The sequence below is a fragment of the Pecten maximus genome, chromosome 3 (assembly GCF_902652985.1).
Source record: "Pecten maximus chromosome 3, xPecMax1.1, whole genome shotgun sequence".
NCBI lineage: Eukaryota > Metazoa > Mollusca > Bivalvia > Pectinida > Pectinidae > Pecten > Pecten maximus.
This window is the reverse complement of record NC_047017.1, coordinates 2668371-2687220: the sequence shown is the minus strand read 5'-3', so window position 1 is coordinate 2687220 and position 18850 is coordinate 2668371. Positions and strand designations below refer to the sequence as shown.

The 18850-nt window shown below is 34.0% G+C and overlaps 1 protein-coding gene across 1 annotated transcript in view; it reads left to right on the top strand.

Moving 5' to 3' along the window:
• The window catches only part of LOC117322946, a 39286-nt gene that overhangs the window by 866 nt on the left and 19570 nt on the right, over window positions 1–18850 (top strand). The window contains exon 2 of the mRNA XM_033877913.1: window positions 3701–5793. Coding sequence (XP_033733804.1) covers window positions 3763–5793 — 2031 coding nt within the window. The 5' untranslated portion in view covers window positions 3701–3762. The remainder of the gene's footprint in view (window positions 1–3700; window positions 5794–18850) is intronic.

Genomic DNA, 18850 nt, shown 5'->3' with positions numbered 1-18850 from the left:
CACAATATAAACTTAATACACATGTACTTATCAGTGCTTTTGTTTATCCGAGAGATTCCTAGAGTTAACGGTTTCTATTTTATCTTGATTTGTTTGGCTATAGCTGTGCACAACAAAGATTTATTTTCGAAACAAAATTATCATTTTTTGTTCATGTTGAAAGTCATACCATACTTCAGAAGTTATACCATACTTGAGAAGAAACGCTAATTGTTTAATATATTTAATATTATGGGGAAAGTGTGTTAATTGTGCGTCTTGACTAGCATTTATTCTTTGAGGGTTAAACATTTGAAAAAGGAAGTAATCATAGTGATTTATCCAGAGACCTACAGCATTTTTTGACGTAAAATTACATAAATAAAAACAAAGAAAACACTTCTTGTATATATATACATATTATAATTATCCCTTTATTAATTTTAACCTTCCGTATAAAATGAATTTATTATATTAGTTTGTACCCTGTCGGACTATTAAAGATTAGGAATTTTAAAGATGCGGTTTAAGTCGCTGTGAGGGTTGTTTCGGTTGACTGACGCGGGTGTGTGGGGTTCTTTGTGCGGTGAGAATAGACCTTGTTATCACGATAACACGGTAAATGGTATTAGGTAGGAAAAGTGCGACTGATATGACAAGCTCCACATCTGATAAAGAAACGCCACGCGACTCAGGTAGGTATAATTGTTCACCTGCGTAATGGCTTTAGAAACAAGTCGTACCGAGGGCACTACTACACAATGACTCGCGCGCAAATAATTGACAGCGCGCGGTCAATGAAGTCGGAGAAATTAGGCCAGGTGTTTCGAAGTGCCTCTCTCTGGACTCAGTTTGTGGTTTATGTTATATAACTTCTGGTCATTTAGTAAGATGAGGGGTGGCTGGCTATCATCACTGTCAACACCTTGACAAAACATCGCTGAATGCTTTCATGAGCACATCTGGCTTTCTTGGGACAAGTTTGAGGAACAGGTGAATGGAAGATTTGAGGCTAATTGTTCTTGTGTCACGCATAAAAAAACAATTATCACAGGTTTTAGAAGGTACCTATTTTCTCTCTATTCAAACAATATTCAGTGGATATATTTAAGTGCCATTAATTGGTTCAGGAAAGAAAATAATATTCATTTTTTTTTGTCTAATTCGACATTAGTCAATAAAAGTATGCCTTGCATTAGCACTTATTAAAAGAAAAAAATATTTAAGAAATATATAATCTAGACTTAAAACTGATTGTTAAAGTAGTAACACCATATACAGAATAGAGAAATGGTACTGTAGAAAGCTGACGTTAATTCTTGAGAGTTTTTAAAGTTGAGATAGTCTTGCTTTCATCATTTTTTTTAATGTTGTATTAAGTGTTATAATTCTTTTCTTTTACAATAATTTTGGATTTTTTTTCTTTTGTATTGATTGATTTCACACATACTAAAATAGATTGAACAAAGGAGGTAATATATATATATAATTGATTTTGTTTGTAATATGTTTTTTTTAATTTCTGGTGCAATATATGTGATATTATTTCTGTAAGATATCTATCAAATTCCTATAACATTCATTAGAAAAAAATTTTCTCTCATGTATTTATTTATAACAAGTTTTCTAACACAGGAAAGCCACACAGAGGTTGTAGTCTGAATAATTCTGACAATCTATCCACTTTGATATTAAGCAGATAGATAGTCTTTAGTCAAAATAATTCTGTGTAACAGAGAGAAAAATTCAGACTGCACCCAACATGTCCTGTGTCTAAGTTATCTTAACTTGACATTTGAATTATTGATATTAATGGGAAAGTCTTTTTGATGGAATAAGATGAATTATTTCATTTGTAAGGCCATTATCACAGAGCTAGATGATGCATAAATTATTGAGAAAAAATTTCTCAGCATATACCTTGTGCAATATTTATATGATGTACTGTATATATATAGACATTAAAATGTCTTTTTCATTATTTAAATGTTTTATTCTCATGAATACTATTACGTGTTTACAACAGATGGGACAGGTTTTTTTAGCAATATCAATAAATATTTTCTATTTCTCATCATTTTCTCTTGGTAAAGGAATGTTTAGTATTTTATATGCATAATATATATTAAATTGTAGGTATATTTATGGGAAAGATAAAAATTATATGTAGTTGATATGAAAGTGTTGAAGAGGAACTTGAATTAGGTCAACTTAATATGGAAATATCTGGTATCTCTGTTGGACTTCGAATCACAATATACATATGGTCGTGTTTCATGTTTCAATAAACAAAAAAGTTTTTTTTTTCTCAAGATATCATTTTTATTAAGAATCAGCCTGTTCAAATGCAAATAATTTTCATATGTGGCGATAATTCTTACCAGATTTTCACCCAGATTTAGAGTATTTTTATTTTCATAAAAAAGGACCACATTATGAAGCTGAAAAGTGTTCATTCTGTTCAAGTTATTGTTAAAAAATGTGCCATTCTAATTTAATTATTCTAACAAAATACCAGTCCTGTATAAAAACTTGATACTTACTGTTGGTTCAGTTTAAAAGATTTCTAAAAATTGAAATCATATTTTTGTTACTTTTCAGAAATTCATTTCATATAAAATAAGCATATGAAATACAATGAAAATATTTTGATTTTGAACCATGCATGATAAATTATATTTGCTTGAAGTTGAACTTATATAGAGATTTCTATATATCCAAAGTTAGATAAATACTTAGCGCGTTGTTTTCATTGAGAGATGATTATCTTAAGCTTTTTTGTCAATGTTCTTGATACTTTGTGTACACTTCTGACAGAAGTTTTAGACAAATAGTCCTTCAGTGTTTTATATATGGAGATATCAGTTAACTTATAGAGCTATTTTCATTTAATTTGTATGCATAACAAATACTGGTTATCAAATTTCGAATTTCTTTTCTGGGACATATGTTTATCTTAATACAATATTAAATGTCAAGAAGGAAAATATTGGCATTTTAAGATTAACAGCAGAGTAAAATTGAGCCGTTAGCCAGACGACCATTAACGTGATGGAGATGGCAGAGATCTGAAACTTATCTGATTTACAAAAGCAAATTGTAAATCATTTCTTAATAAAATTGCATGAATTGCCTTTAAGACCCATTAAGATAGAATAATGAAAATTTTAAAATGCATTTATGCATCATTTGATAGCACCCCCATATAAGTTAGTGCTGAACACAATTATAGGATTAAATTGAGAAAATTCAGATTTTTTTAAATTTAAGTATAAATTTCACAAAATTTGTATTGTGTTGAACTGTCGAATCAAGCTCATAAACCTGTTTTGCCATCATCAATATAGAATCTGAGTTATGATGTGTAATGCATTATATGTATATTAGCTTTTGTTTTATTTTTACAGCAAGTTGTATTTTTATAGTAGTTTTCATAGTATTTGTATATAAATCTTGTTGTAATTTACAGATTAAGTAAGAATTTTTTAATAATGAATCAAATATTTTTTTCAATAATTTATCATTAAAGATAAAGTAGATATAAATTAAATTAATCTCCTATTCAAAGTTATACACCAAAAACCGAACAAATATTTTCTTTTCTGAATGATTGAATACATTAAAATAAGAAAAAAAGCTAGTGTAATTCTACTTTCAAAGGAAGTTAATGTTAACACAGAAGTAGCAAACATTCTTGTTATAACTAAATTGTTCTTTTCAGGTTCTGCGATTAGCCCAATGTCTATCAGTGTCCAGTAATTCCTAACTGACTACACTTTGGGTATGACCTCTGTGTTCGAGACAACCTCATCTCAGGGACATATATTAAATGGTGAACAGTTTTCCTTTTCCTCCGCCAGAGGTCCAAGTCCCAAAAACAGATTCCAGGATAAAGGATACTACCTCAATATTCCAAAGTTTGTCCGAGAAAAAGATGATGCAGAGTCGGTGAATTTGATCGAACATCCGGATAAATCATTGTCAAAAGTTAGCTGTGGTGATTTCTTCTACAAAAACTCCTTTATGACACAAAATTCGGAAAAGAACTCTGACAGTGCTGCCAACGGCCTGGACATGGTGAAAAGTGACCCAGTGATTACAGAAACTTCCCAACTTCTGCGAGGTATACTTCAGCACAAGGACAAGCATCTGACCGACAAGATGGGTGACAATAATAACGTCAAGAGTGACAAGCTTTCAGATGACCAGAATCTAAATGAGCAAACTCCACTCGTTAAAAGCATGGAGGAAGAATACAGAGAAGAGATGGATCGTAGGTCTTTAAACTCTGCAGATTTATCTGGTGAGGAGAGTGACTTTAGCATGTCTGGGGACAGGAAATCCAATGGAGGGGAGGATAGCTATGATATGGATAATTGTGATGAAAATGATATATTTGTCACAGAAAACAGCAATGCTGCAAAGCGTGCACGCGTTGAGAACATTTTGTCTAACATGCGACAATCACCCACACCCTCAGATAATAACAGTGCAAACAATTTGGAAGTCCGTCGACAGAAGCGTAAGCAATACCAGCCGAAATGGCTGGAACATTCCGAAGGAAAACATAGAAAACTTGAGAAGATGGCACTGCAGCATCAACTTTTACAGCTTCAAGAACAATTACAACATGTACAGAAAAGATACATGGACCTTTACACTGAGGAACACACTCCAGTTGAGGAGGGTGACATGAATGGGTCAGATGAAAGATATGTTAATCACGACAACAGGAAAGACAACTGTACGAAACCTTTTACCAAAAGTAATTATTTAACATCGTCACCACCGAATTTACATAAAACGGCAACAGATAATGACAAGAAGGATTCGATGGTTGCTGGAGTTGACGAGCCCAGGGAGGGCGCGAAGCCAACTGAGAATGGTCCTCTGCAACAGGTGGACATCCACAATTTCTCCAACATGCTGAAGACACAGCTTGTTGATGTTGTAAGTACCACAGTAGACACAGTGTTGGATAAATACATGAAGGAGGGATCTACCAAGACTGTCGAAAAACCAAAAGAAAAGGAACAAAAGAAAAAGCAAGCAAGTAGCAGTAGTAGTGTTAGTTTTGGCAGCGGTGCTGTCAAAACTGTGAAAGAAAAAACAGAAATAAAGGCATACGAAAGGCCATTATTTGGAATGCGGAGTTCTCCAGTCCGTGAACCATTCCATGATCATATTGGGAACATTGCTCGTGTTCTGGAGAACAACACCTCCAGTGCCTTTGAAACTCCTCGAGGACTTACACCAGACCTCCTACGAGGCCCTTCACATCACCCTCTGCCTTTCCCTCTTCCTCCATTTTCGTATTTCCCTCCCACAATGCTTCATACTCCAGCCATTTACTCCTCAACACCTTTGGGAGTCGAGCCTGAGCAGACAGAAGCCCTGCCCTTGGTGGTCAACCAGACACCTAAAAAGAAGCGCACGAAGGTGACGGACACTCGTCTGTCCCCCCGCGCCGCACGTGCCTTGCTGGGCCAAGATCCTATGGTGCTGAGCCATGTGGGAGATAGCGATAACCATCATCAGCACCCAGCATCTTCGGCTTACCAGGCCCTGATTCCTCCAGTTCTACCGACCAGTGTGGCTATCCCAAATCCAGGTCTCCAACATTCCAACATTTTCGACTTCTACGGACGAGAGTATGGCTTCTCAGATATGAGGTCATCCAACCACTCGCCCCTGCATGCCGACCATCCGTCTCCAAGCACTATCCACTCTTGCTCACCTTCGGACAGCTTTCAGATGAAGTCTGAAGGGTTGGACAGTAACTCCGACTGCTTCGACAACAACCATGTACATATGATATCCTTTTTAATAGAATTCAAAAAATATCAGAAGAAAGCAGTTACTCTAAGGTAGGTGGAATCTTCTACCATTTTATTCTTTTGTAGCTTACATGTACCAGGGGGGGACGATATATATCTCAAAGTGTCTCGATAACGTTCTCGTTACATAACCTTGGGGACTTAAAACACTTATCGGTTTGATTCTGATCAAAGTTTACGACAGATTTGAGCTCAATAAAATATGGATTGGGTAATGAGTGTGGATTTGAAGTTAGAGTAATGTGAAATCCAAGTCTGACTGACTGATGCTGAAAAAGTTGGAGTAATGTGAAATCCAAGTCTGACTGACTGATTCTGAAAATCAGAGTTTAATACACAAGGTTTTTTTTGTTTGTTTTTTTTAAAGAATTCTAAAACAAGTTTTAACACAAAATTCAATGTATATGTAATTGAAATAGAATAGCAATAATTCAAAAGCTGTTTCTTTGGTTAACTTCTCACATATTTATATAATTGTGGAGATCTCAATAGTTATATGCTATATGTTGTACTAAAGTACAATTTTAGCTGTTGGATTAATAAGTCTGAAATATTTATGGTTATAATTGAAAAATGGTTCAGAAAGTTTGATGATTTAATAAACAATTAATTTTTTTACATGAGATATCATTTCATAATAGATTACAGAATGATATTGTTCAGAACTTTTCATTTGACTGAGCTTTTAGTGGAGTAAAATGAACGAATTGTGAAATCTGAGATGGCGATATTTCCATTTTTTGCCTATTTGGTGACATCATAATGCATGTTGCACGAGGAAGCACAACTAAATCTACAAGAACATACAGCCAATCACAGCAAGAATAAAACAATTATTGCAACATTTACAGGTGCTATTATGAAAATAAGTAAAGCTAAGATATTCTCACGTTCATTTATTTTGTTTCATCAAACTTTACATTTGTGTTAAAAAATCAGATACATATATTAGTCTTATTTTGGCTTTCAACACAAAAATTTGAATTTGTTTTTTTTTAGATATCGAAAAAAATTTTACCCTTAAAAAATCCTTCAAAATGTTAATGAGTATTCATAAATGCCGCTTAGTTAGCTATTTCTGTGAAGTTTGAAATATTTTATCCCTAGAACTTAAGTCATATTTTGTGTGCCCATTATTTCTTGGTTTCATTCTGCTTGACCTTTTCCATTGCTGAAGGGTCTTTCATCCCAAATACAAAGTGCAAAACTGCGAGTGATATATGTCGGATGTTTAGGCCTATATGCATATGGCGTCCCATGAATTGTAATCAAAACAATCGGTGAAGCATTAGTGGACAAAAGCATCGCGATCACTTAATGTATGCTTCAATATTAAATAATACTAATATTCACGACCAATCAGGTACAAAAATAATGGTATCCCGGACAGAATACTCGGAATACGAAGTTTTGGTATCCCGAGGAGATACTTGGTTTTCCGGGGATACCTTTATGGAACACAGCCAGTTTCGAGCCCTGTAGCCTGATTAATTTATTGTTATTTAGGAAACAAGTAGTTAATATATGTAATCGTGCATTTTGTACGTGACTTATGGGTCGTAATTACTCACTGTAATCTTGTAACTAGAATGTAATTTGCCTTGTACCCTTAGCAGGACAACCAACGCAAGATTTGGTGAGATTGGGTTAGAAAGGGGCTGGGATGTACATGCAGACACTGCCATTAGGGAGTAGTTAGCCAGCAAATGGTATTATAATGAGATAAATGCTACATAAAAACTGAAGCTTTCAACAGGAAGACACACGGTGCTGTAGTCAACCTCTAGTGCTTATTGTCCCCAGTAATTACTGTCGATTTATTCAGAGGTATTATCCGGCTAATTTCCATATTGAGTCGTGTAGAATGATGTATGTGTTAATCGAACTTGTCTTATCAACTTCTCAATGCTATAATTATCTTGTCTTTTTAATGAATTCTGCAGAAGGGGAATAGTTTGGATGAGATATTATCTGCGTTTATCTTCATCACTTACATCCCAGCCTCTGTACCAAACGTGACCGTACAGCCCTCTGGGTATACCCCCACCGTTTTTACATTCATTATACACAACGATCTGTAAATTTTCGACTAAATTTCCTTCAGGTAATCGTGGTTTATTATCTAAATGTCACCAACCAATTTCAAAGATTAAGCATTACATGAGAAGTACATTAAGATTCAGACAAAGGCTGTTACCTGAAGATTTACAGTACAGGTGAATTTCTTCACCAGGACCTTTATTCACAAATTGCTGTGACATATCAGATTTTACTACCTTAAGATCATTATTCTGTTGTGTCAATCGGCTTATTTACAAGACTTTTAATTACCATGCTCTGTCAAGTCATTTTCTTCATTGCCGTATGGATGACGAACCAAGATGGGGCCCACTGCGACAGGCAAATGTACGTTTGATTTACCTGACCGATCAGGCTAATTGGAATGTATAACTTCATTGTCTATGCCAGTTTGGCATTGCATGGTAACCATAGCACTGAAAACACTCCACAACTTTATCTTGGAATCAATGAGACCCTGAAAAAGAAAAGCCCTCTATTGATGCATGAAAATAATAATCAAAATGCTCTCCCAGGCCATAAATTATTTCTCTCCGTTGCTATCAAGGATACCCTGCTTTCCTTATCTGCCTCCGGTATTGTTTCTTCTAGATTGATACAAAAGCTTGCCTTTTGATTGGCTGCTTGTATTAATGTGTTGTCCCAGTATGGTGTCGCGGTGGGTTGTAAGCGATGGCCTATTGTCAGAACTCTCCTCCGTTTTGTCTGCTGGGATTAAGCCTTTGTTACACCCTTTCAGCAATATTTAGTTACCTGGCACAAAAGACAGTCAGTGGCAGACGTCTGTATTCTAGCTTCTATCAAATATCGATACCTGGCCAGTCGTCAGGAAGATAGCAAACCATATAGATTAATATTGTATTGAACAGATTTCTTGAGAATAGAAAATATCCCAACTTTGTTTCAATGAAGGTTTTGATTTTTTACCCAAATAATTACCGCGGCGTAGCAATTAAGAGTCTTTTTGTTGATAGTGCCTGGCAGCTGTCTGACTGTCGGACAGAGTCTATCCCAAACAATCTGAGTGCGAGGTTGTTAAATAGCCAGTGGGTATCAAGATATCTCTAATAAAAACGTCTCTGGGTTACCGTAACAGTTGTGTTATATAAACACCATCAATTGAGAAAACTTGGCTTGTTGATTGTCCCGGGGGTTGTGTGTCTATTTCTTCTCAATCTCTAATGAACTCTTAAACGTCCATAGTGATATTTGGTCTTAATGACTTGGGGTAAAGATTTTCTCAGTTGTGTTAAAGCTGAGTTATAAATACAAGGCTGTATGATTGTGTCAATGTATGATATCAAAATTCCATCTTGGTAGAAATACACATATAGTGGGCCCAACAAATGAACAGTAATATAACTAGGATATTGACAACATTTTTTACATTAGGTATCAAGAAAGAAAAAGATTTCTGGCGAATGCTGATAAGAATTTGTTAAATTTCAAAACCCATTACAATGACATCTTAATACCTTTTAGATCACTGTTAAGGTATATATATATATAATATTAAACCTTGAATTTGTAGTTAATTAATATTCATAATCATTATCCGTAATGTAATATTGATGGAGTAAAATTTCCATGTTCATCTATTCTTATTTTTTTTTAAAAACTGGCAATGATATTATTTGTCATGCATAGAGACAATTGAGAGCACAGTTTGTTGAATTCTTGTGAAATTTGATTACAAGCTGCTTATCTGATATGCTGCTGGTTCACAAAGAAAAATATAACAAATTAATCATTAAAAACAGGTGAATATTTATCAGTCAACAACTGTCATTTTCAGTTGAGGTGTCATCTGAAATTGAGAAATTTAATCCTTTAACTTGTTCTTGTTGTATCTAGTATCGGTACTTTTCCGTAATCTAACACTAAGCTAATGAAACTGAATTATATCATTAGCATGAATTTTAAATATTATCCAACAATGTCAGTTGGCAGATATCATGTTTTAAAATCCCTAATGACAATCATTTTTGTTTTGAATGGAAACATTTGAGAAATTTTCCTATTTTTGTCATTAAATTTAAATCAGCTGAAGTTGACATGTTATATAATTTTAAGAATAGTACGTCAAATTATTTGCTCTTTATTTTCAATAATTAATGTTGTTTCTATTTGATAAAAGAAAGTTTTCAAAACTGACTGAACAAAATATGGTTGCTATTATTATCGGAATGATTCATTAGAAAATTTTAGATGACCCTGAAATATTTTACAAAATATAAAGCCCTATCTTATCTGACTCACTTTATCTGAAGTTAAATCAATAAATTTGTTTGTGAAAAAACATACATTTTTAACTTGGTAAATATTTTTAATGGGTTTAAAGCCAATCAGGATGCAGATAAATGGATTTTTGAAAAAGTTTAGTAGCTATATACTGTCTATAACCCTAGTGCTTGGACTGATAAACATCCCAGTATCTTTAACACTTGTTAGCTAGCTGATAACATAAGAGGACTTAGTACTTCAGCTGTAAGAAGAATCTGTGGTCATTCTCTGGGTGACAGATCAGTATGAGTCTTGCAGAGGCGGACAGGACTGATAATTTCCTGGTTTTCCCAAGGTGTGGGATTGGGACGCTCCTTGTGGTTAAGATCTTGATTAGAAAATATGTGTATTTGTGCATCATACAACATCATACAAACAACCAAGGTCATACTGACCACAGGGTGTCCACACCACTCATACTGACCACAGGTGTCCAAACCACTCATACTGACCATTGGTGTCCACACCACTCATACTGACCACAGGTGTCCAAACCACTCATACTGACCATTGGTGTCCAAACCACTCATACTGACCACAGGGTGTCCACACCACTCATACTGACCACAGGTGTCCAAACCACTCATACTGACCACGGGTGTCCACACCACTCATATATACTGACCAAGGGTGTCCACACCACTCATACTGACCATGGGTGTCCACACCACTCATACTGACCACAGGTGTCCAAACCACTCATACTGACCACGGGTGTCCACACCACTCATACTGACCACGGGTGTCCACACCACTCATACTGACCACAGGTGTCCAAACCACTCATACTGACCACGGGTGTCCACACCACTTATATATACTGACCATGGGTGTCCACACAACTCATACTGACCACGGGTGTCCACACCACTCATACTGACCATGGGTGTCTACACCACAACCTGAACTAAGGTCACAATTTGACCAAGGGTGTCCACACTACAACTAAGGTCACAATGACCAAGGTTCTCCACACCACTGGTACTGACCGTGGGTGTACACACCACAAATTAGGTCAAAATGACCAAGGGTGTCCACACCACCACTAAGGTCATAAATCATGGTTTTAGGATGGGGAAACTTAATGAAAACACTTTAAATTGTTGAAATTTATTCAATCAGTGTTATATACAATCTCCTTTTGTACATCACACATTAAAACTGTTTAAATTTATTTGTAAAATATTACCTTAAGTTTCAACACTGACCTTAATGAATTTTGAAAACTGAAACTTTAACCCTATAATTCTGCTGATGCTTATATGCAGATATTTATTGGGGGAATTTTAAATTCCCTCTAGACTTACATTGCAGTGGACCTTGCTTGTCAGTACATCTATTATTAGAGCTGCGCGGATTGACTATTTCCCATGGACCTGTGTTTTGGCTGTTGTCGAGGTGTTTTCTGCCTACACAACTTTGTCAACAGATGGACATATCAGGATATGCAATACTTTGAATCACACTGTTTTCTCATCAGTTGATGTGATATAAAAACAATCTGTGCAAAAAATTCTGTAGAGTTTCACCACAAAGTTAATTTGGTGATTAGTCACTCTCGAAAGTAAAGTGACTTTGTTTTCTTTTGCTTGTCTGTATTTCAAAATCATTATTCTAAATCAGGTTCCCATCAAAACCGAAACTGGCCCAGCTGATAGAGCCTCAGAAAATCTCCTCAGTGAAGTAATTATAATACATCAGTGTCTACATACAACTGTCAAACTGGACAAAGATTTTGTGGGAGAGGTTGTTTTTGTCTGTCTATTAGGGTCCAAAGTTTAAATGATTTAATTCTGAAGAGTTGACAAAAAAGAAATAAACACAAATTAACTGAGACAAAAAATCTTGAGACCGTATGTCCCCATGATGTGTGAAATGAATTAACTATTTCATCATTACTGACACCGTACAGATGGAGGAGGTGACCTTTGACCTCAGGCTCTGTCAACAGCCACTAATATCTTGGAGAAACGCTTTGTAACAAATATACCTATAATAAATATGATAGCTGGGAGGCAGGAAAAGGCGGCCATTTTATGTCACCTGTTGCAGTACCAACTGTCTCAAGCCCTGCAGTTATCAGAACCGACTGGCAAATTAATTACAAGTGCTGGTGAATATTTAGACATTATACGCTCCTTCCACATACCTAATACCATGTTTCTAAAACGACAATTAAGTCATTTCAGAGATGAAAGAGAATATCGATTTTATCAATATCCGTCAGAAAGAAGAAAAAAAATACATATAAGTAGGAAAAATTTTATATCAATTGATGCCAACCAAGAAATACATGATTTAGATAAGTATTATACAGTGGTAAAAAAAAAGAAAGATAATATTTATAAAATATTTATGAAATCATGATGTAGGAAATATGTAGCAGCGTGGGTTCATTATTAGTTTGGTCGTAATTATCATACGGCCGACACATTATTACAGATTTTTTAACATAAATGACATTTACATATTAATTAGCTAGCTTCACTTGCAACATGATTTTTAAGCCCAAATGCAGCAGAACACAATTGTTAATTGTTGAAACAAAATTTTGTCAGATAAATTTGACTTTTGTATGAAGGTCAAACAAATAATTAGATCACATCATGGACATTTAAAAATACACAATTGACTTTGATACTGAATATCATCCATAATTTATGGTTCAGCAACTCTTGGTACTTAGGGATATGCTCCAGGGAATCTGGACTTTTTTGTTAAGCTTAGTTTAAATTCTCAAAAGGTATTGGCATTATTCTAACCAAACCTCAGATATCAACCCACCCTATTTTTTTTTTTTTACGTATTTTGGAGTTGAAAACCTTAAATTTTCAGTTATTAGTACATGATCTTCTTTTCTTCTGGAATTTACTTACAAATTAGTGAGTACACATTTTTTTGCATTGTATCAATTTTGTTGTTTTTTTCATCTTTTTGGAGAGAAACAAACCCAGTAATTTTGGAGAATGAAGGATTCTGCTGAAAACTTTACCATAGTGACGAAACAGGATCGTCGAGACATATCATTCTTATATATTTATCTATATATATATATATTTTTTTGTCTTATTATGTTTTATAAGTTATATTACCCTTCATTAAGTTCAAATTTTCTTGAAAAATTTACAAAATGCATTTTTGGTTTTAATTTGATGTCTGTAATAAACGATGAATAAATATGCTTAATGAAATTTTTAAAAAGATTTCTTGGGATGATTTTCTGCATTAAGTTACTGGTTAGTAGTCATACTACAGTGGTGGAAATATGATCTATTTAATAGCCTTAAAACCTAAACAACAGATTTCCTGGGATAAAAAATGTATTTTAGAGATCAAAAAAGCTTCTTGATATGTTTGTTTCGTCCCCCCGCAATCCTCGACAGATCAACATGGTCAAATCTAATTGTGTAATATTTTCAATTTGCTTTCCACTTCCATAAATTGATTAGACTTTATCTAATTGTAGAGTCTTCTTTTTAAATATTAATTAAAGATGATTCTGTGTACATTAGAGAAGTGGAAAAGCCTGACATTAAAAGATGTTCTTAGAAATCTGACTGTCCCTCGGGAACTGTTGTGTTTCAATGTTAGGATCTAATTGAGTTTCTTTAGCACAAGGCTGGGCAAAACACAAGTGCATATCCAAGGGACGGTCTGCTATCAAAGGGGTGTTTTACAGTATAAAGACTCGTATGCTATTAAGAAAATTAGATTTCTGCTATGGGGAAATGTAATTTTCATTACTGGTGGCCACAGGGTTCTGTTGTGATGGGAGAAATGAGGGGAGGTGCTTGGCCTGTCAGTCAAGGTGGTATAATAGTTGTGTTTACAGCCTAGCGGCCATGTCTTTGAGAGCTCCCACATCCCACTTACTTTGTATATAAACCCCAGGCAAAAACACTGCCGCATCAATTTTTCATCAGTGTAGAGATTGAGATGTGCTTTTTGGCAATTAAGATGGGTTAGTGTTGGTGGGAGTTTTCACGCTCTTGGTGACTGAAGATAATAGGACCACTGTCTGCAAGTCACCATTAGGTTACATCTCCAAGACTGACAAGTTTTCTCCTCAAATTCCAAGGTTTTCTCACTAGGAGATTTTTCGCTTCTGTCAATATCCCATATTTCGTCGGTAAAGGTTTCGGTTTGTGTCGCCTTTAACATGCTGTGCGACACGTATCGGCGGTTGTACGTCAGTAGAAACTGTCTAGATTTAGACACCTTCACATTGAGAAGACCCACGGTTTAAGTCACATCATCACTTATAAAACAACACTATCCTCCTAAAACGTTCAAATTTCTACCTAGCTTTTAGGATCTTAAAGCAAGCAATTTCATTTTTCATTTGTCCTTTTTTTTTTTTTTTACTTTAGTGCCATACTGATCCGAATTAAAAAAACAAAGACATCTTTTACATAAAAAAGTTTTTTATACCTTTTGAGTTAATTACTAAATTTATTACTCTTTTGATATAAATAATTTGCATGTTGAAATGTAAGTGCATTATAATCAGAAATCAGGACAAAATTATGTAATAGCAAACAATATTTTGGAATAGTTGATGAGGTAGTTGGAAAAAGATGCATCCCACTTTTCTTTCCGATTTTTCCTTATTGTTTCATTGTATAATAAGTTATAAACATTTGTTGTAATGATTATTTTTTGTGATCTGGGTCTATTTGTGGAGGTGTTCCGATTGTTTATGCTAGTTCTAAGGTTTAAAAAGAGCTCTTAATTAATTAATCCATGAAAGCCTAATTACCAATTAACTGTACCTATAACACTGTCACAATGACAATTTATAAGAAAAATATTCTAATTATGTACGTTTTACCTGTTTTGCTATTGTAAATTATACAGGTGTAACTGTTTGGCGTAGTGATATTCAATTTATTTGTTATGGAGGAAATGATAGATTCAACAGCAGCTTTCAGAACATGACAACTTTGTATGTATCATCAAAGGCCTGTATCATGTGATCTTATGCAGCATCACAAGTACTATTTGATGAAAGATGAAAATGTTATTACATAAATATATACAAGATATGTGATATTAATATTTAAATTATTTTCTCCCCCTTCCTCATTGATCTATTTCCATAAAGATGGTAAAAAGATTTGTCAATATGATCGTGAAGACAGCTGACGTATTACCTGAAATAGTGTGAAATCCAGTCTCTCTCTGAAAAGTACAATTCCACAACAAATATAGTTTAACAAGGTTTTACTGTGTAGTGATGGCTGTATAACAAAGTTTTACTGTATAATGGTGACAGTATAACAAGGTTTTACTGTACAATGGTGACAGTATAACAAGGTTTTACTGTACAATGGTGACAGTATAACAAGGTTTTACTGTGTAGTGATGGCAGTATAACAAGGTTTTACTGTATAATGATGGCAGTATAACAAGGTTTTACTGTATAATGGTGACAGTATAACAATGTTTTAATGAGTTATGGTGGCAGTATAACAAGGTTTTACTGTACAATGATGGCAGTATAACAAGGTTTACTGTATAATGATGACAGTATAACTAGGTTTTACTGTATAATGATGGATGTAAAATAAAGTTTTACTGTACAGAAATGACAGTATAACGAGGTTTACTGTACAGAAATGACAGTATAACAAGGTTTACTGTACAGAAATGACAGTATAACGAGGTTTACTGTACAGAAATGACAGTATAACGAGGTTTACTGTACAGAAATGACAGTATAACAAGGTTTTACTGTATAATGGTGACAGTATAACAAGGTTTACTGTACAGAAATGACAGTATAACAAGGTTTTACTGAGTAATGGTTCCAAATCTGGCATCATTTATTGGTGTACACCTTACTGTATATGTTTTTAATGGAGTATTGGTTGTTAATAGTATGCTATTTAGCGACTAACAATAAAACACTACCCAGTCAGCTTACTCAGCCCCATCTATGTATATTTGATATAAATCAACTTAACATGCCATATTTTACACACCAGACTTGTTTTCAGTTGCTTTTGTTGGTGCTGTTGTTTCATCTTGTGTTGAGGAGAAAATTGAGCTCTTTTCTTTCCATTTATCAGGATAATCAGTGTTTGCTATGGCTTTTCCTTCCCTGTTTTTGTCTCCATTAAATCACTGGTTTTCACATATGATAGCATGCAAGTTGCCATTGAATGCTTTCATCATTCCTCGGCATCACAGAAGCCGTAAAACCAAATAGAATTATGACTTTGATTTGAGTTTAATTGTTGGGGACATTCTGACATTCAAAACTAATCATTGTTGCTTGGGCTGCATAAATCACTAGACAATGTGAAATATGAAATTGTGTTTGGCAGCAATCCTTTCATTAAGAAGAATCTTCAGAAATGGCCGTGTCATTTGCTGCGTTTGATCCAAGGACCGAGATGTCACATAAAACCAAATTGCGACAGAGAGTGTAGTTCCTAATGGTCGACCTAATGAAATCGTGTGTAAAATAATCTTCAATTCTTTTCCAGATTAAGCTTTCTATTTTCATATAGACAGTTTCTAACTCAAGTAGATCAACATTAATATCGGGTGAAAAACAATGAAGTAGAGATTGTTTTGCTCCAATATCAATTGCTTGTCTTTGAAGTAATGATTTTAGTGTTGAACACCACCACCATTCCGGGGTCTTATTGTTCTAGCCTGTTCCTGTGTCTTGGTTCCATGGCCCAAGGCATGTCAGCTCCTGGTGTCTTGTAATAATTTGAATGTTTTTATGTGCTAAAAGTGAGATCAGTTTGATAAGATTTTGCCATGGTAGCCGTTCTGATTCAAAGACCATTTAGAAGTGTTGAATCTGTATATAGGCGTATAGACTTGGGACATAATGTTGTCAACGGCCTGGAGTTTTCCTTTAAACGCCGACTGCTGTTCGCTGTCGCAATTTTTTAACAACGCGAGATAGAAAATTACAAAACAAATCATGTCTTTTGTTGATGGTCCCGTTCAAAGGTAACATGATAATGTATGATACAAGTTTGTCAGAGATAAAAATGTAGTGTCGCAAGAGAAACCGATATTATTAGAAATAAACTGTTTCCTTCTTAGTCATAAGCTTGGAGATAAAATGCAATGTGACTTGGTAGGGCCATTAATTATGTTTGGTGTGAACCTTGAACATTGCAGGATGGGTTTATCTACCGTTTCCACATGACCTATTGTCAAGAGGTCGGTTTCATGATATCGCTTCCAGAAGTGTGTAAGCTTCCAGGAACTTCCTATCTTTGAATCGTGGCGGTTTTGTCCCACACATCCTGTGATCAGAAAGTTGACAAGTAAAAACTTCAATACAGATTCAGTCTGCTGTTGTATAAGATCAATTAGAACCGTTTGGAGCAGAGCTTTTCTCATCTTGTTTTTTCTGAGCACTATAAATGATGTCATATGTCGAATATATAGCTCATGTATAACAGCATACATTAGGCTTTTTTTTTATTGTTTTACTTCAAAGGTAGAATTCTGTTCAGTTTATATAGCTAGAGGAAAAACAAACAGAAAAAAACTTGATATAAAAGCTATATGTAGACAAAAACAAGAAACAATAACTTTTCAATAATTGTTTGATTAAAAATTGCAGGTGACATATTTCTTGATGTTTATTTTGTATGATAATATATAAAATTGATGTTTATAATTATTAGATATTTTGAAATTTATAAAAAATACATCTATGCGAAAATATAAATCAATACATTTTATGTCAGTGAATTATTCAATGTGAAAAATATGTGTCTTTAAATCACAGTGTTAAAGATACCAGTAATTTATTAACTGGAGATTTCAGTGATGTTCATATATATCAGCTAGTACATATAATAGTATATAGATAGTAATATTTGGTACATACTCATATAGATATTAATAGTACATAGATATTAATATTACATATAGATACTAATAGTACATACATACTAATGTACATACATATTACATACATACTAATGGTACATACATACTAATGTACATACATATTACATACATACTAATGGTACATACATACTAATGTACATACATATTACATACATACTAATAGTACATACATACTAATGTACATACATATTACATACATACTAATGGTACATACATACTAATGTACATACATATTACATACATACTAATGGTACATATAGATACTAATACTACATTCATACTTATAGTATATATACATACATACTAATAGTACATATATATAGATACTAATATTACATATATTATATACAGATACTTTTAATACATAGATACCAATACATGTATATGAATAGATATACCTCTTTATACATATATACCAATTTATAGATATCAATTTATATATACATAGATATACCAATTTATACATATAGATACTAATTACAGGTTTTCATCAAGTCCTCAACACTGATATTGTGTAAATATTTGTTTTTCAAAACATTAAACAGTTAACTAGCAAACAAACAAAAAAAGAAAACAAATTAAAATGGAAACAGACTTTGTGTGGTATTGTAGGTCCCACAACCAATTTAGTAAGTGACATATGTTACACCAGGAAACCGATATCTGTACTTCGATACTACACCAGACACATGATCACACAATATGTTGTAAAACTGGGAAAAAAGAAAGGAAAATTAGAAACACTTTTTACCGTCAAATGCACAATGTTAGCTGTGCTCAAC